This window comes from Pieris napi, chromosome Z (genome assembly GCF_905475465.1).
Source record: "Pieris napi chromosome Z, ilPieNapi1.2, whole genome shotgun sequence".
Taxonomy (NCBI): Eukaryota; Metazoa; Arthropoda; class Insecta; order Lepidoptera; family Pieridae; genus Pieris; species Pieris napi.
Window position 1 is genome coordinate 13,603,505 of NC_062259.1, and position 20,256 is coordinate 13,623,760.

Consider the following 20,256-nt stretch of genomic DNA (forward strand, 5'->3'; position numbering starts at 1 on the left):
AATATATATTATAGCAAGCTACCACACACTGAGAAATATATATTTTGCCTTCATTTAATTGATGGTCGTCCTAGTGTTCGCACGTATTTTGTAATTAAGGGTGTTCTTATTTCAAAATACTAACAGTAATTATGAATTCAACAAGTACATTGTTAATGGACTTAATAGACAGTTCTTCAGAAGACGATTCCGCCGCTGCTTTCGATATGTTAGTTGCCCGGTCAGGCACAAAAACTTGAACCAAATGGATCGAATCACATATTATAAGAAATAAACAAACTCGTGGAGAAATTAATTTGTATCGCGAGTTATCCTCAAAAAAATTTGCCCAATATTTTAGAAGTTCAAGATCGTCATTTCTAGAGCTACATGAATTGATAAAAAATGACACGGAAAGGTGTGCGGGGATCGAAACACGCTGTACATTCAAAATATGTCGGAATATGTCTTGCTATACCATAATATATAGTAATATGCAATAATGTATATTACAGTATCGCTTGGTGACGTCACAGAAATATATATTATAGCTGAGTGTGCGGTCACGCGAAAATTAGTATAGAAATATATAGTAATATGCCTAGCCATAAAAATATTAATATGTATTATAGCTAAGTCTGTGACGGGCTTAAATGGAGAGTCAATTGATCGGTTTCACCGACCCTTACTTCCCAGTTTCACTTAATCCAATTTAGTTGAGTGCCATAAAACATTCCTGTTCTACTCTGAAAACCGTGGCACGACTAAAGCAAAAATTTGCCAAATGTATAGCTTAAATCACTATACCAAATTTGGGCTTTTTTTATTAAGATATTAGTATCGTAGTAGCTCATTACCTCCATAATATAAACAGAGTGGATCTAATCTAAATTCCTTAGGTGAAGTCTATTTCTTCACAACTGATTAATTAAAGTAACTAATTTTATTTTCTTTGTATACAAATGTATGATGAGATAAAGAAAAAACCAAATACGATTCAAATAATATATATTTTTGTAGTTACTGCCGGTTCGGAATGTAGCTTCTGCTGAGAAGAACCGACAAGAAACTCAACAGTTACTCCTCTTAACTGCTAAAATATTAAAAATAGCATACATATAAACTTGCAAAATATAAATATCACAGCATCTTTCTTATTCAAAAGAAAAGCTATTTTGTCACAATAATAAAAATACAAGGAATATTCAGCCGAAAATAAAATGCAAAAGCTGAGAAATATTCTCTAGTCAACGATGTTATATTATATTTGATGTACAATGATTTATTTATTTATATATACTCATAAATTAAGAACACAATCATTTAAATAATTTAATTTCAGTCGTACTTAAAACATTACAATAAATTAGGAAAGATCTACATTGCTTTATTTGTTTTAACACTAATTAATCTCTTCCTTGACGGATATATGACGGAAATTATACTTCCTAAAATGTTACTCAACAAAATTGCATCAAATGTTACATTTAATAATTGCTTTTTTGCAGCCGTAGATTAAGACATAAGCATTAATCAGTCGTTGACTAAAAGACGGGTAACTATTCTACCATTAGAAATCACTTAATGGACGACTCTAAGGCTGGCATTTATAAAGTGCATTAGGCTTACAAGTATCTTGAGATAATGCGATGCATTTCAGCTCAGAGGTTAAATTAGTTTGGCGAAAGCGAAGTCTAAATACACTTTATAAGTCCCCCCTTCGTGCGCCTGCTTGGACAAGATTCGTTTAATACTTTAGACTGAGATCAAACGGAATACTGTAGGGTAGTCTAACATATCTACAATTTCTGACCCATTAGCTTTTCAATCTGCAGTAGAAACTCGCTAACGGCGTAGTGCAATTGAGTGATTTAGCCAAGCGAAATAGATTTTAGTAATGCAAAATATAAGGCGAAGCAGACATACATTATAATTGAACTGGCTTTGATTGCCAAGAAATAAATGCATAACTTCGCTATTTATCTTGCATGAGATTATTTGATATGACATTTGGTCAAAGACCCGACTGTTGACTACTATTTTCGACAGATATAGACATTTCTTTAAAACACCTATTGCTTACATTTTTTCTATGAACATTAAGATTATTTAAAATGCTTTCTCCGTTTCGCGAAAGTGCTAATGGATAAGTATATAAAAAGTATTTATGATTATGGTACATACACGAATGAGTATGTGTGTTTTAGCTCTAAATTAACCAACAGAACAGCACCCTTAGCACTAATGAAACGAAGGCAATAACATACAAGAATATTAATATAAACTTAGGCAGCGTTCCGTGGGCGTATTTGGAACTAAAATCGGAAGCACGAACAAACAACACATCGCTATACCAAAGTGTGTCGGTGTTGCCAACGACTAATATTATATAACGACTACGCGTAAAGAGTACCTTAACCATAGAGAAAGGGACCGTTTGGGGCCACGATGTGTTCCCAAAAGTTTTTACATGTGACCACATGGGCAGAAATATGCCCCAAATGTATACAATTTAGTAACAAAGTAAAACTTTCGTGAAACGGACATTCAAATGTTAATATTAATTACTATGTATATATTTTTGATCGATATCTTCGTTACGTTATCCTAATAAAAATAATAAAATGAGGCTGGTCCTCGTGTGAATCACAAAATATTAGTGCTTTCAATAGAATGTGTGTTAAAATGACAGACAAATACGGGGTAAAATCTAGTACATTCAGATTCGAACGCTTCAAAGGCGCCCGAAAGTCTATTAGACTCAAAGTTAAAACTTATAAATGTCTAAATATTTATGTCAATTCAAGAAATACACCTTTGTGTATATTTTAAAGTTTAGATTGACTAAACGGTTGGACATTTTCACAATCATCGTCTAATCAAAGATCCCGTTGACCTCGCGCCTCGAACTTTACAAAAATCCGACTTTTAAGAAACATTTAAAAATATATAAAGTCGGTTGAGCCCTTAACGCTTCGAGCGTACGATCTTTCGGTACTCGGAAGAAATTAAATTTAGCTTCATCGATATAGTTAATGACATTTACGGACATAAACGCTTCTGACAATTGTCTTGCGTCCTGTCGTCGTCACTACGTGCAAAGGTTTGACAGTTGCCCCCGGATCGGACATAGATAATTAATTAACGCTAAATTCGTTTTAATTTCACTCAAATACCAAAAGATCCGGTCCAGTTTTCGGTTTAACCACGTTGCGAAGGACTAGTCGTGACGGTCGCCGCCGGTCATTCGTCGAGGCTCGGTGGATTATCGTCGACGAAAACGATGTGAGGCTTCATGTAAATGAGAAAGGCTAGCAGCCTGTCTTTGTCGGCTTCGTTGCCCCTGAAAGAGAAGGACGACCGATCGGTCAGTGTCCGGACGTCGCCTCACTCAAGGAAATATAAATTATAGTAATGAACCAAAAATAAAACTTACTCTATATCGATTTCTATGGCTAAAACTGTATGATGCGGCTTCCCTTCTTCGTCCATCCACCTAGGAATTTAAAAATACTATATTTTAAATATAATCTAATAGTTAATTTTCTACTATGATAGACTAACGTGCATAAGAGATTTTTTTTTAAATATTTGATTAAATAGCCATTAGAAGAAATTATGGACTTCAAATAAACACCGATCTACGTAATAATCGTATTTATTATAGTAGATCTTTGAACGGTTTATGTCCAGTTTGACACTATAGTCGGCGCCGCCACACGAAATCAGAAATAATGATAAAACAAACGTTATTAAGTACGGCAGCAAATAATTAGGGATGCATCGATACGCTTTTTTGCCGATACGATACCGATGCCGATACACTTGTAGGAATATCGTCGATACCGATACCGATACCGATACCAACGCTTATTGAATTAAAATTAAATTAAGGTAAAATATATCAAGTTAAGTTAGTTTATAATTTTTATTAAAAAAATATATATACAAAAAATAGCCACAAATTTTGAATTATTTTAAAGGTTGTTACTAAAATTAAAAATTAAGAGTAATAATTAAATTAAAATCAAATAAATAACTGTTAATAATTAAAAATTAACAATGATAACATTGTTGTAATTTTGTATTTTATTAAATTTGGTATCGAAAAAATACTACTCGCGATAGCAGTTAAAAGTCAACTAAATGATCTTCAAATCTACGTTCAATAAAGTCTCAATGATCTCTCGCAAGCCATAATACCTATCTAATAACTATGCGCTAGCAAAAATAGTTGACTCGAGTAAAAATTTTGGTCTACTAATCAATCCAACAAGAGTTTTTCGTACTAACAACTAACTGACGTGAGACTGATCGTAAATTATCGTGATTTCATGTGCACTTTTTATTTTTCATGTAGACATTTTTTAGTTTATATGTAATATGTATCTTTTCCCTCCTTTTCATTTAATTATGTTTAATTTTTATATTGTAATGCAACAAAGTGTTAATAAATAAATAGTGTTTAGCGAAATGAAATACATATATACATTATACATGAATAATAATGCTTTGTCCCCAAGCGAATGATACAGACAACAAACTGAATAAAACGCGGGGATTTCTCGGGCAACAATAGTCCGTGGCTCGTTTGCAACAAACTAGATCATACAAAATGCGCGTTTACATTATTTTTTTAAAGCGTGAAATTTGAAAAGTATCGGTGAATCGGCAATGAAAATATCGCCGATGCCGATATATCGGCAAACCCAAAGTATCGCCGATATATCGGTATCGGCATCGGTATCGGATGCATCCCTACAAATAATATATATATATGCGTATAGTAAGAACGTACACATCGCTAGGCGTAGTCAGAAGGGTGGAAGATATCTCGGCCGGTCGCTTAGCGACGGCTCGCTCGACCGCCTGTGCCGCGCCGAGTGTCGAGCGGACGATGTGCCAGAAGCCACGTGTCGCCGCACCGATACCGTCGATGCGCTCGATGCGGACCCAACCTTTAATTAAATCAATAATCGAGGATTAAGCCGAGCCCCGGGTCGGCCGAACGCCTCGGACGCGGCGCGACAACCGATATAAAGATTTCCTTACCGGCGAACGACGGCTCGGCGTCCGGCACGCAATTGCCGCAGTAGCACTCGACTTGTCCCCAAGAAACCGCTCTCCTCAACTCCGGGTAAGGCAGCACCAAAAAGTTCCAATACTTCAGCACCAGATGCAGATGCTCGCAGCCTTCGCCCGAGGCCTCCCACTCCGCCTCCAGACTCCCTTCGCTCTCTCGATCGAGGCCCAAAATCCTGTTCAAATAATTTAAATTCTCCACCGAAAACGTTTCGGCGTCGTCCCTTCGAGCGGAGTCGTCCGTCGACGAGGAGCGTTCCTCGGTTAGATCCGGAAGATTCCCCGTCTCCAAGGTGAGGGCGTCCACGATTTCGTTATCCAGATTGTCGACGTCGGCTTCGGGGTAGCGGTCGTTGTGGCGAATGTTCGTATCGCAGTCGGCCCTCGCTCGTCCGTCGAATTCCTCGGTCCCGAAATTGTGAGTGGAGCGACTCTTCTGCACGACCCCGGGCCCCCTGTCCGAGGTCAGCGTTAAACTCCGATGCATCACTTTGCTCCGCGCGACTCTGACGTCGTCGAATGAGGCGTCTCCGACGTCCGCGCTGGGCCCCGCCATCTCGAAATCCTCTATCAAATTGTTTTCACTGAACGCCCGGTTTCGACGTTGCAATCTATCTTCACTCGTATTCTCCAGTTCCTGCTCGAGCTCCGCTAGAGATTCTTCGCGTCTGTTTTCAGCGATTATCGGCAAATCTAGGGACGTTCCACTCGTAATAGAATACGGATGGAGCAAGACCGAGACCTGCAAAAATAAATATTCTAATAAACTTATCGTTTTATTGAAGTGAAACTTCTTTATCGGGGTTGGAAAAAAATTTAGTGTAACATTTTTTCGTTACGCATCACGTTTTTCAGTTACGCGCCATGTTCCTTTTTGAAGTCAAACTTCTTTATCGGCGTTGGAAAAAAAATTACCGTCACATTATTTATTATTTGTTATTTATTATTAATTATTCGCACTTCATATTTTAATAACAAATAAATTCATTAAATTCCTATCTTCCTTTTTCCGTCCCTCTAAGTATCGGAAATCTAAACTTTTAGATTTGTATAATTATGAACAACACTTCAAGATTAGTTTGCCATTGAAGTTTCACTTCTGACATGTGTACTTTGTACACACACACACTTTTTTCCTAATGTGTCTAACGGTTGAGTCGTTTGAGTAAAGTAAAGAAATAATGCTTTTTACACGCTTTATATTAGCTTCACCTGTATGTATGTATGTATGTATGTATGTATGTATGTAACCGACTCCTTCGGACTCGATTTTGACCCACTTTTAACGGACAGATTTAATTCAAACTTTGCGCAACTGTCAAAGATCGATGACGATCGATCGATGTCAAAGATAGAATCGGAGAAAAATAAAAACAATTTAACTAAAAAATAAATAATAGTTTAAAAAACTAAAAAACACGCTTTTAAAGCACATCAAACTAAAAAGTGAAAAATAATTCCTAATTTAGGCAGAAAATGGTAATAGACAAAAAACAGAGCGCCCCACGCTTTTTCACAATAATACCAGTATTTTTTGTTTTTCACCATTTTTTAAAAGCGTGTTTTTTAGTGTTTTTCAACTATTATTTATTTTAGTTTTTTTAAACTATTATTTATTGAAGTGAAACTTCTTTATCGGGGTTGGAAAGAAATTTAGTGTAACATTTTTTCGTTACGCGTCACATTTTTCCGTTACGCGCCATGTTGCTTTTTGAAGTCAAACTTCTTTATCGGCGTTGGAATGAAAGTTCTTTATCACCGTATAGGAGAAATTTTGTAGCAAATCGTCACGTTTTTCGGTTACGCGCCATGTTGCTTTTTGAAGTCAAACTTCTTTATCGGCGTTAGAATGAATTTTTTATCGACGTATGGGAGAAATTTTGTAGCATATCGTCACGTTTTTCGGTTACGCGCCATCTTTTTCTTGTCCCTACCACGGTTGATCCGAAGAGATTCGAAGCCATTATATATAATATAATAACGATAACAATGATAGTAATAATTCTATTACAATTAATGAAATTCTGTAATAATCTTAGTAGTAATAAGGTAAAATGAAATAATTGTATTTGTATTCATGTCTATGATAATAAAAGCCTTTTGTTAAACTTATTTTAACCAATTTCGTTAAGTTGCATATAGTAGATCATTTTTCGAAAAATAAGGTCATAAAGAAGTTTCACTTCTTACGTGTGTAACACCTAGTACACGCACACATTTTTATTTTTATATCAATAGAAACGTCACCTGACAAACTTTTCCGTAGAGATCGACCAAGGGGTACACGTGGCCGTTGAGTCTCGAGACAGATCCGACGACGGCTAAAACTCTTCCGTCTAACTCCACCACCAGATCACTGTTGAACCTGAAGTGGAGAGTCAGAACCGACTGCTCGTTAACATCTTCGAGCTCGATAGCCATCGGAGCGCGTAACTATAAATTACAATAAATTAAAGGTTATTTTTTGGTTTTAAAGCTGGAAACAATGAAATGTTAAAAGGACTGAGAAAAATATCACAGCCGTTCCCGGCCACAAATCAACGATTTTAGGATTACAAATATCTGTCCAACAATGTTATACTCACATAACAAGTGCCATCGTATAAGTGGTCGCTGGTGAGAACCCAGGCGGCCGGGTCGAGCCGAGTCGCCACCGGCGGCAGACTGTCCGTGGGCAGCGTCGCCATGGCCCCTATCGCCACGCTGCCTTCCCACTCTTCATCCACCTTGTCGATCCGGAACTGCACAGACCAAAACTATTAAAGATTTCGTCCTCCCAACCATACAATTGTTAAAAAACATGCGGTCAACATAGCACATTACATAATAAAAATTGCATATGAACATTGCGTATAATTTGTAAAAATTGCTAAAAAGTGTTTCACGCTTAAAACAAAAGCCATACTTTATAAAACTAAGAACATTTGGATATTTATTTAAAATCCCAGTGTAGCTTTTATTTTATTAGTAATGTGCGACGTTACACTTTACAGTGAGAGCTTTTCCATCGGAAGTACTTCGCATTGCGTGACACTACAAAAAATTCGCAATATGTTCTAATTAAGTTATATAATATTTTCGTCTGTTAAAAATTGTAAGCATAAAATTAACGATTTAAACAGTTTGATAATGTGAAAATTTCTAACAGAAAAACTTTCACTTCATTTACATAAAAAGAATCAAATTTATATTTGTATTTGTTATGTTGGAGTTATGGTTCCATCAAAGAATCTGTGACTTTTATTAAACTAAAACGGACCAGGAACGTGTTAATTCGTCGGATTTCGTGTCATTAAAGCTTCTCAATAAGTTTATGGGTCTTGTTCTCTGATCTTTTACAGACGAGGAAGAACGTTCCAAACTTTCTCTACCCAGGATTTGAACCGACAAAGAGAATTCATATTTGAAGTAGAGAATCTTAATATGAGGTGTTATTTACTCACTGTGGCTTGACGATGATGTCTCGTCCACGTCGTTTACCACACGATAAATAAATTTGCAAAGCCAAACATAGCGCAAAGCTAAAAACTTTCGCAATTCTCGCAAAGCATAATATATGAACCGCGAAAGTGATGAAATTAATTTGTAATAACATCTAGTATCTTGGCTCGTGATTCGCAAAGCTAGCAAAGCAACTACTAAACTAACTATATTAAAACATAGTGTAATTTGTAAAAAAAACATATTACTGGTGATCTCACTAGGCAATAAATCATCATCTGAAATTTTAGGCAAATACATATTTCTTTGATGTCTGTTAGTCTTATTATAATTAATTTATATATTTTTAATAATGTTTATTTAATTTGTTGAAAATCAACACATCATACAATAGAATAGGCTGACAACAATATACTGACGAGAACTTAGGCTTCCTTTTTACCCCTTTTTGTGGGCTTTTGATGATTCCAGTTTTATAATATTCTAGTCCGTCGTCTCAATATTCATTAAATACATCATATAATTCGCAAGGGCCTTATAATATAAATTGTAAAATTCGCAATAGCCAGCTTATAATATAAGTTATAGAATTCGCAATGCTACACCTTAATACTACACACTGTATGTCATTTGCAATGCAACACTTTTATAATAATAATTTATACGACTTCCAAATAGAGTGGTGAGAATGTAAAACGACGGCGCATTCAGTTTCATTGTGATTGGTCAACAGAGTCTGAATTCTAACACACAATAATAATGATTGAGGGCTTATAGATTAAAATTTACTATCAATTTCTCAAATCAAGGGCAAAGACGAGAAAAACTGGCAAAAAACTGTCCACCACTCGTAACATCTTGTAGAAATAAAAAGTTGAACCTATATTAGCGATAGCCATAGTGAAACAGGAGCACGCAATTATAATATTACAGTTGGAATAACACACGAATTCCAGTCCGACCAATCCAACGTATGTTTCATCATTGGTCTCACCAATCTGTTTGGTTCCGTCGCATTTTATAACCAAACATTTTCAATAGAAACAATCTAGATTTAATTAGTTTTCTCAATATGTGATCTTTACCATTCTACTTTATACTTGTTTCTGTTGTATTTAAACAATTATTTCTAATTAAAATTTCAGAATAAATATGAATTCGTTTATTTCTGCAATCATCTATTCTGGGATTAATTTCGCAAGCACTTCTAGTTAGCAAAAGAGATTTAGTGATAAGAACTATGGCAGACAGAAAAAATAAGATAAAAAAATGTTTTTAAAAGAAACAGTTAAAACGGGAATTAATAACGCAGATAGTTAAAATAAATTAAACAAGAAATAAATTGTAAAGTCGGCATTGTTCGTGTTATTTGCAAGAATTGAAGCCTTTAAGCATCAGACTGAAACACAGTTTTAAACAGCTGTAGTTCATATCGTTATAGGAACCTGATTTTATACCTGATTTTTTGTTCTGCCAAAGATCTTTCGGTGTTTTCGCCAGCAATATAATGAAAAATGTATCTTACCCTAAAACTGTGGCCCCTTCTGAGAGGCTGGCTTACGATAGCGATCGCATCGTTGTAGCCCGACGTACGCACGGCTACTGTATCTAAAATAAAAATACAAATTCGTAATTCGTTTTTCTATATTAATAATTATTTTAATATTTTCAAATGAAAAGTTTCAATTATAACTCACCAGAGCTACACAGCTTGATATTCTTTCCGTGCACATAGTGAAAGGTGTATGGTAAAGGCGACCGCCGCCGTCTCTCCGATGGCATCACGGTCACCGTAGACAAGGTGCCTTCCGTTTCACTCGTACAACTCTCCATGTTAAGGTCCACTTCCACCTCCGTAGTAGGTTTTATGTACGACGAGTCGTTTGGTACTGAAATATTATAATAATCTATCTATAAGTTTTGTTATAATTTCACGATTATTATATGATTTCATCGCATTATGAATTGTTTATATAACGTATTTCCCATCAGTTCACTGTTGTCTCAAAATACGCAACGTCATCAATAGTTATGAGATCGAAATCTATGATCTGATTTTCTGATGTCACCTGCTAGGTATGCAAAAATATATATTGTATTTGGTAATAGGTAAGTAAAGCAATACCACAACTAAAACACAAAATACATACCGAAACTACACATTTACTAGATCGAATGTGAGGGAAGTCAAAAATCATCCACCTCAAATTTACCAAAAATAAAATTTGACATTATCACGCGAGCGATCCTTGTCAATCGTCAAATAATACTAATTAAATTAACCCATAATAAAATTTACAACGCAACAGTGATCGCAGCGTTAGATAAAGCTAAGTCAACAAAAAATACCGGTATTGTGCAACATGAGTACAACTGAATAATACAGAGCGATGCAAATTTATGGCAGCGCCAAAATTAGTCATAAGTGGAGCAATCGAAACTAATTGATCAGTGGCACTATAAACACTTCGTCTTGCTCTCAAATTTATGTTATTACATATTTGTTTCGATGATTTTTCCTTCGGTCTAATATAAAAAATAAATCAGTGGCGCTACAACCTTTATAGGTCTAGGCCTCAGATTTCTGAATCTGCTTCATGATCATTTGTCAATCTAATAGGCAAGTAGGTGATCCTGTGCCTGACACAAGCCGTCGATTTTTTGGGTCTAAGGCAAGCCGGTTTCCTCACGATGTTTTCCTTCACCGTTTGAGCAAAAGTCTATTGGTGCACAACCGGGGATTGAACCTACCAACTCAGGGATGAGTCTACATGCAAGCAAATTGTCTAATATGCAGGTAGAAAAGCCATGATAATGCCAGACTATTGCGTGACGACGGTCTGTGTCGACTTTTGGGTTTCCAAACGATGTTTTGCTTCACATGCGCACATAGAAAGAAGCCAGGGATAGAACACAGTAATTCCGTTTATGGAGGAAGACTATGCTCTTGTTCATTCTACGCTACGATTGAATTAACGTGGCGGGAGCCGCGGGCACAGCTAGACATGTATATTATTGTATGTATGCGTAAAATAGTGAGTTTCTGACCTACTATTTTATGCAATCGCTTGGTCTACCAAAGTAGGTCAGACAAACAATGTCAAGTGTAAAATGATAAAGCAATTATGAAAAAATTTGGCTGTTTTGAGATCCCAGACAACTGAATTTACGATTTATTATTTACCTAGCAGTTGGAATACCAATTTTAAATTACATTTCATGTTAGGGTTCATGAAATGATGAAATTAATCAAATCAACGCTGGCATTATAAACAATTGTAATTTTATGTGTTTTTGTTCATTTTTTATGATGAATATATAAAATATATATTAATAACCTACCATTTATCGATCGATGTTTTTATAGAAGCTATTGATTATTGCAAATTCAATCCCATCGTTAAGTTTACAAATACTTATCACTTACATGGAATTTCATCTGAACATTAAACGTATTTTATTAATTATGAAAAACATGCGTACTTATTACATGATAAACGTTCAAAGATTATGATGGCTGAGGCAAACATAATATAGAAATGTTCCATACAAGAGAAGTGTTGGCCTAATGGCTTAAGAGTGCGACTCTCATCCCTGAGGTTGTTCGTTCTAATCACAATTGTACGCCAATGGAATTGTTTTTCGCAATTTTCACTTGCTTTTGATAAAATTTGTCAGACCCCGGCTGATCACCAATTTGTCTTTAAATAATAATTAACCAAGAAACAAATGCTAGGCTTGCAGCGTATTGCAGTAACACGAATGACTTACTCGTTTGCGGCAAGGCGACAACATTGTCCCGTTTTATTGCTTGAATCTTGTAAACGCATCCATATAGCTCCATCACCACGTACACTTTCTGAAATATTCTTCAAACGTGACTTAAATATTAAAAAATGCTCGGATCCTTCAACTCTGCGTTTATTCGATGCGGTAGTATATTGTTGTATTAGTTAAACATAACAAAATGTTTTTTTTTAAATTCAGCACTAAAAGGGATCTTAATCATCAAAATTAATGATTAAATTAACATTAAAAATGTTATTAAGTAATAAATGTTTATATAGATAACATACGCCGTGGCTGTTGTAAAAACTGAAAAATTAAATTGAACCCACGCCAGAGGATAACGTGGAGAGGACGGCAATACAAATTATGTGTTTATCGCTTTATTTCGAATGTGCATTCGCAATGACGACCTCCGACGGGACCTTAACGTAGAGGACAGCACCACAATAATCTATTCAACTTCTCGACACCACGGGCCTAGGGAGAACATTGAAAAAGACTAAACCATTTGAATTAGTATGAGTGCACGTCTGTCTTAAGTACTAAACAGTGGTAAGCGATGAAAATAGTAAATTAGGTTTGTTTTAATTTGCTTATTAGTTAAGCTAGATCGTAAATAGGTATTGTCGTTTTGCAGACAATTTATTTTTAAAAAATCGCTTTATTTTTTTATGACATTATTACAGTAACGTATGTGTGTTTAGTGTTAGTCTTTTGTGTAACCGCGTGTTGAACATAGAGAAACTTACATCGGGAACCCGTTCAAATGCCGTATCGATACACTCGCAGTTGTAATAAACCAATACACGTCCGTCGGTAGTCTTCTTCAGACCGACACGGTCTCCGGGCCTCAGCCACTCGAATGACGGTGAAACAGTGCACCAATCTTGCTCTCTGGTCCCGGGCTTTGAATATTTCATGTATCTCCCTAAATACCGTAAATTATATTATAAATATACATATTTCGAGTTATATAACGTTTTTAATACCATAGTGTTAAGAACAGAGTCGGCCTAGTGGTTTCAGGGTGCGTCTCTTATCCCTGAGGTCGTAGGTTCGAACCCCGGCTGTGAATCGATGGACTTTTAGTCTATGTGCGCGTCGTCACTCACACGTACAGTGAAGGAAGACTTCGTGAGGAAACCGGTATGTCTTATACCCAAAAAGTCGAGGGCGGGTGTCAGGCACAGAAGACTGATAACAGATACAGAAATCTGAGATACAGGCCTTAAAAGAGGTATTATTACATCAATAACATTTTTACATCTGCCATGACATTAAACTGGATTCAATTAATGAATAGGCATAAACATTTAAAACCTACAAATTCATAAAATTATTTTTTAATAACATAATAACTTACCATCAACATAAGCGGTGTAATGTGGCAAGTATATAATAGATGGGGGCAGGCTTCTATTGACGTGTGCGTTCAAAATATTAATATCGGTCACTCCCATACGAAATCCTCCAGCAAAACTGTCTTGGCATTCCGTGATTTTTATCTTCAAAACGAGAAATAAGAAGGTAGGAGGTAAAACAAACTAAACGACCGCTCTAAAGCTAATCCGTCGGTAGACCGGATGCCGAACAAATAATAAATAAAATCAAAGTCAGTAAGGGTTAGCAATTAAATGAATATAGTCTAAGAGTAGATATTGAAGGAAAAACTGAATGTTTAAATCGAACTTGTTACAGCATATGGCCGGGTGTGTTAAACAAATTGATTAAATGATCGTATAATAATTATCGTTTAATACATTGTTATAAACATTAATCCTCTCGGTGAAGCAAGACCAATCAATATAATATAACATATGTAGTGTTACATGTACATACGTAGCTATTTAACACTTTTTAGAGACTATGAGACCTATTCGTTACATATGCCAATTATTTGACCAGACCCAGATCGGTCCACCTACCCAGGAGCTTTGTTTGACATTCTCATTTTCGGTTGTTTTAAATTCCTCTTAAAAATAAAAAAAGTTTTTTTTTTGACGTGATAACGTCTTTAAAATCGTTTTAGTCGGGTGACATGTTCAGAAACTTGTGTCACACCAAAACCTCACGAGCGCGATCGCAGGTATAACGAGAGAGAGACGGACCGATCTCCCGTCTCATCTCGAGCACTGCCAGTCATTCCGTGAATGTATGAAGAAAAATGTATACCATAGTCGAATAAGTAAACTTGTCATTTTACACCCGAAATTTATCATCAAAAGTGTGAATAAAACGATAGATGTAATTTAAAATTTGAAAAAATTGTTATCTTCATTAATTCCTTACTTCCCAAAAACTTATATCACCAATAAGACGTTATCACGTAAACATCTCGATCGTAAACCTACTTTACAAACAACCAATATTTTTTATTTAAAAATAATAAAAAGATTACCTCAAACATTTCCCCGACGGCCAAGTGATCGGAGCTGAAGACTAGTGCACCCATCGGATCGGGAGTCAACCTCTTCGCGACCGAATACTCGTGAGTTAACCGGACGTTGTCTCCATAATACTCGGAAAAACTCCTACAAAATTGAGAGACTCATTTATCGTATTTTAAGTATAAATTTGTATGTAAAAGAAAGTGGCACTCACCAATATGGCGGTGGAGGTGTGGCCAATAACCGCGGTAGACCGAAAAACGGATTATCGGCGAGTGGACAGCCGTTGTAGTTAAATGTTCGTTCTTCGTTTTGTAGTATCGTCACCTAGATTCAAAAGAGGTTAAACTAACAAGATTTTTCAAGGTTTTTTCAATGTAATTATCACAATGCGAATTTAGGTTTAAAAAGACCCTGCCTATAATATAGATTGTCAATTTAACCTATGCGGACGTAACTTCGATTATGACAATATTAAAATATAGGTTTGAAAAAACCTAAAAAAACTGATAACTTCAAAAATTGTTTCACATTTATAATTATAACACCATCCGAGTAACATAGGCGACATTTATTTTAAAAACATTTTTTATTACCTGAGTGCACTGCCCATAAAGGTCGACAACTGCGTAGATGTTGAGATGAGGAACGAACCACGCCTTCCCCATATCCATTCCATCTAAGTAATAGTGGAGGCTTCTATCCGCGTGCCACATGACACCTATTGGATTTGTATCTACTATAGAATGAACCCAAAGACGAGACTTTATATAAATGACAAATAGGTTAATTTGTTCTAGGGCAACTTTTTGGGGCCACGCCCCACCACAGCCTTCCTAAAATTTTTATTTATATCACTACATAGTATAAAACAAAGTCGCTTTCTCTGTCCCTATTTCCCTTTGTATGCTTAAATCTTTGAAACCACACAACGGATTTTGATGCGGTTTTTTTAATAGATATAGTGATTCAAGAGGAAGGTTTATATGTATAATAACATCCATTAAATAGTGGAGAAGTACTGTTATTTTTGAGGTTTCTAATGTGATGTCGTAAATAATTACATTTTTTCCGCTTACATTGCAAACGCAGGCTGAACCCTACGAGTTTTATCAAAATAATGTACTAAGTATTGTACACATTGAAAAGTTCTACAGAAAAGTCCGTGATGGTATATGTCTATCTCTTATGGGTAACCCACAATAACTTTTTTTTAATTTACTTTTTACGACAAATAATGGCTAATTTTCGAAGCGATTTTAACCAATACAGCATTAATCCTTAACCAATTAAATACCTTGAATACATTGTTCATTTAATATAGATCTATATGGCCCTTTACACCGTATGATTTAAGTGATTATTTTTCCGACCCAAATGTCGGCCAATAGAATTGCACCATTCGACGTCACGTGGTACAACCTACATGGTATTATACTGACAATTTTTTGTGAAAATTTTCTCTGGTCGTTGCTTCAAGAAAAGTATTAAGTAGTTGTTTTATTCATTATGAAATTCTTATTTGTTAACTGTACATTTCGTCTCATGGTGCAATTCTATTGGCCGACATTTGGGTCGGAAAAATAATCCCCCGAATACCACTCGAGCTTCAAAATTATCTGGTATTTCCCTCAAGGTTCGTTGCAAACAAATATAGTCGTCATGACGACTATATTTGTTGTTTGACGATATATTAATTGTTTGCAACGAACCTATCGGGAAATACCCGATAATTTTGAAGCTCTTGTGGTATTACATATGAATATTTTCGAAGATATTACAGATTTAAAAATTGCGGGACGTAGCGTTTGCGGCGGTACCGGCCGGCCGGCCGCACAGTTTTTCTGTAGGTAGTGTATTTAGTATCAGCATTGCACCCGTGCGAAGCCGGGGCGGGTCGCTAGTATTCTTATACATTACTAGCTGCCCCGGCAAACGTTTGTTTTGCCATGTATATTGATTTCTATAAATCATTTTTTTGTTCAATGAAAATAACTATCAATAATAAAAAATAGGGGTTGATCGAAGAGGGGTGAAAATTAAGGGATGTATCATAAAAAAAATTAAAACAAAAAAAATTATTAGGATGTACACCTAATGTGATAATCACTTAGGGGTTTGAAAGATAGATAGGAGCCGATTCTCAGACTTACTGAATATGCATAAAAAATTTCATAAGAATCGATCGAGCCGTTTCGAAGGAGTATGGGCACGAACTTTGTGACACGAGAATTTTATATATTAGATTAGATAAAATAATAAAAAAAGGTTTTTAATATCAGAAATTGGATTGTTCTTGTGAGGTATAAAAGACTCACCGACTCGACTGCCGACAGTCAATGTATCCAGATCCAAGGAATATCCACTTCTCACACACTCTCCGTCCTTCATCATTGCGGAGCCGCTCAAAATGTACGTGTCGTAGTTCAGGTCCGTCGCCGTTCCCGCTAGGACGCAATCGTCCAGGTCATCCGGACGAATTGCTGTCACACCTGTAGGATGACGTCACATCATATTATGCTTATGCGATAATTCATTAGAATACAAGTCTCAGTATGTCAATTATAGGGTTAGGACCTACTTGTCTCGTGTCGTAATAGTTCACGAGGCCTATATCAATAAATAAACTCTTTCGTCTCCGTCTGTCAAACGCTGCGATGAAAAGAGACAGATCCCTCGTCCCCACTCACCGATCTCCAAGCTCCCGATCCAGCAATCGACCATAGAATCGATCCTCAGTTCGAACATATCGCACTCTCGCAAAGGCCTAGAACTGAAGAGCACCGCATCGTTGAACTCCGAGTAGACCGCCGTACGTGACGCAGTCAATCGCGTGCGACTCAAGCGTGCATTACGCCCGTGTACGCGGTGGAAGCACATTTCCCTACAAATACAATTCAAACTGTTTTCATAAAAAGGAAATTATTATAAAACTCTAGTTAAAATGGCTCCAAAACTACTGGACCGATTTGAGAAATTAATTGCCATAATGTAGTTAGGGATTCGTATGAAAACTTCTATAATGTCTATAACAAATAGCTATTACATATATATAAGTGAAAATGAAAGAAAAACTTACGGATAAACTGTAGTATTTGATTCGAAGGAGTTCGGGGATTCCGGTGAAAACGTCGTCGGCGGTGAATAGGTGTCTACTATCGTCGCTTGCGCCACTCTTCCATATAAATCTAAAATAAATTAAATTTAAATAACAATACACAACGTTGTACGTTTTACGATACTTAGTAATACAATCTACTCACCAATGACACCAAAAACTTGACCTGGTATATTAAAAGCGGCCGGACCTTGATCGACGCCATTCACAAAGAAATGTAGGATGCCCATGTCCTTTCGCATCACGCCCACGGTGTCTCCCTCCTGAAAAACATTTATATGTAATACTAAAAAGTTATTTAATTAATAAAAATTTATATATGACCACAAAACGTAGCTTAAATTTTGAATTTCTATATTCAAAATACCAATCGTAATTGAAGACGTGAGTGGATGAAGGTGATAAGTGCAATTTTTTAGATTTTGAGAAAATTGATGTTAAAGTTTTGCTACAATTTTCTTTTGTAAGTCGCTTAAATGATTAGTTATGCCGTGAATTTGAATGCAAAGTAGTGTGAATGATCCTAAATATTGAGGATACGTTGATAATAAAACTCTTGCGATATTATTCGATATTATATTTAAAAAAAACTTAACATAACTCCTTCTTCCATGAACTAACTTAAACTATTTGTCCTTACGGCTGTATAAAATTAGGTGCTAAGTACGAATATTAATAAACATGTTAATTTTTTTTAATACACAGAACCAGCCTCTGCAAAAACTTAAGCTATTATATTACTATATCACACTTGTGATCATGCTATATATAAAAAGATACTATCCTTGGCTTAAAATTGACTCAAAAAAATAGCGATATTCTGGCTTCACGTACTTTAGTTGGTGTCGGAGATTCTGTTTTTTTTTCTACTGAAACAGTACCATTCTTACCAGTCACACGTGGAATTTCTAAATTCGCGGACACCTTCGATTTCTTTTTTAATATGTCCACCTTTTTAAACGGTGTCATTTCATCGTACGATTCTTTGTATAGATAAGATCCATACTCCTCAACTCGAATCCATTTGATACCATCCCTAAAACTGATTTTTCTATTGCTTACATCTTTTTTCCTATTTATCAAATTGAGATTATCTTGTAACTCACCAATTTTTCTGAAATGTTCTGTCATATTAATCACTGTATTATTACGAGAAGCTTTGCAAATGATATCACGGTACTGGTCAGGAACGAAAACTGTGTCATGCTTTCTTAGGACTTTTTCTATTCTGCGAAAATCACGATCCGAATCTAAATAAGAATGGCCAACTTCAGGAAACTTGTGATCGATTACTTTGAAATATCCTTTAAGGATAAGATATTGATAAAGTGTAATTATGGTGAAATTTTTGTTTTGGCCGGCACATGAATCTGACCAAATTAATAGGTGATCTTTGTTTTGGCAACTTGGATCTATTTCCACAAATCTTAAAAGTGCGCTCGCAACTTGGGCACTTCCGCGGTCCGCAACATCTTCAGTCCAGGTACAACATACGGCTTTTTCTTTGCTTCCATCACAAACATGAATACCCAGGTTGTACAAACCACAGTTGACGCAAATTGAATGCTTTTGATGTTGTTAGTTTTGGTAATGGCATGGTTTGTTCCTCCATCGTTGGTATTTGTTAATCGTCGTCGTCGTTGGATTTTGGTAATCCATCGTAACGTACACAATATCGCCATCTCGAGTTGGTTTTCTACGGTCAACTTGCATAGCTTCAACAGCAGCATAATAATTTGACTTATGTTCGTCATTTAAGTCTCCAGCATCGCACGTAGCGCACGTATCACTCTTTGGGTATCCAAACGATAGGTTGAATTGTGTGACAAAAATTTGGTTATATGAAGTTTTCTTGATACGGTATTGGTCTGGTAGGTCCTCATTATGACATATTTCTAAGTATAGATTGTGCATCTTGGTCACATTCAGTAGCGGTGATAAATAGAGCTTGTTCATATTTTTGTTTCGTGAGTAATGTGATTGTTCAGCAGGAAAACTAGAAATATGTTCTTTTATACGGTTAACAACGTCATCGTCCATTTTGTGAGGACGATTCTGACGTCTACCTTTCTGATCTGGTTTTGGAGCTGCAAGTCCTTCCTTGATTCCTTTTATAATGAGATCAATTTTTTTGCGACCTATCTGATAAATTCCGCATAAACCCAACTTGCATATTTTTGTCGTAATTCCATTCTTTTTTACGTAGTACTTGTAGGACGCAGATTTATGCTTTCTAGCATTACAGCGTTTATTCGCTACAGGCATACTCTCAATGCTGCTGAATAATAGGGCATTCTTACTATTGGTGTCCAGGGAATAATAGCTGTTTAAAATAGACTGCCGATCATCAATGGAAAAATTATCTGAGCATTTAAGCCTGCACTTCTCGTGACACAAAATCCCTACCTTAATCTTTTTTTTCGGAATTATCTCTCCTTTGTAAGATACATTTTCCTCTCC

The 20,256-nt window shown here is 35.9% G+C and overlaps 1 protein-coding gene across 2 annotated transcripts in view; it reads right to left on the reverse strand.

The window, feature by feature from the left end:
- Positions 1–970: 970 nt before the first annotated feature.
- LOC125062620 (neuralized-like protein 4) overlaps positions 971–20,256 on the reverse strand; it is a 29,216-nt gene continuing 9,930 nt past the window's right edge. For both annotated transcript variants that reach the window (XM_047668658.1, XM_047668659.1), the window contains exons 14-31: positions 17,942–18,059; positions 17,758–17,866; positions 17,369–17,562; positions 16,997–17,170; positions 15,275–15,399; positions 14,893–15,005; positions 14,690–14,822; positions 13,655–13,796; positions 13,041–13,219; positions 12,274–12,361; positions 10,200–10,391; positions 10,028–10,110; positions 7,647–7,802; positions 7,309–7,494; positions 5,032–5,803; positions 4,778–4,937; positions 3,416–3,475; positions 971–3,322 (exon numbers count right to left, since the gene is read on the reverse strand). In XM_047668658.1, coding sequence (XP_047524614.1) covers positions 3,223–3,322; positions 3,416–3,475; positions 4,778–4,937; positions 5,032–5,803; positions 7,309–7,494; positions 7,647–7,802; positions 10,028–10,110; positions 10,200–10,391; positions 12,274–12,361; positions 13,041–13,219; positions 13,655–13,796; positions 14,690–14,822; positions 14,893–15,005; positions 15,275–15,399; positions 16,997–17,170; positions 17,369–17,562; positions 17,758–17,866; positions 17,942–18,059 — 3,084 coding nt within the window. In that variant the 3' untranslated portion in view covers positions 971–3,222. The remainder of the gene's footprint in view (positions 3,323–3,415; positions 3,476–4,777; positions 4,938–5,031; positions 5,804–7,308; positions 7,495–7,646; positions 7,803–10,027; positions 10,111–10,199; positions 10,392–12,273; positions 12,362–13,040; positions 13,220–13,654; positions 13,797–14,689; positions 14,823–14,892; positions 15,006–15,274; positions 15,400–16,996; positions 17,171–17,368; positions 17,563–17,757; positions 17,867–17,941; positions 18,060–20,256) is intronic.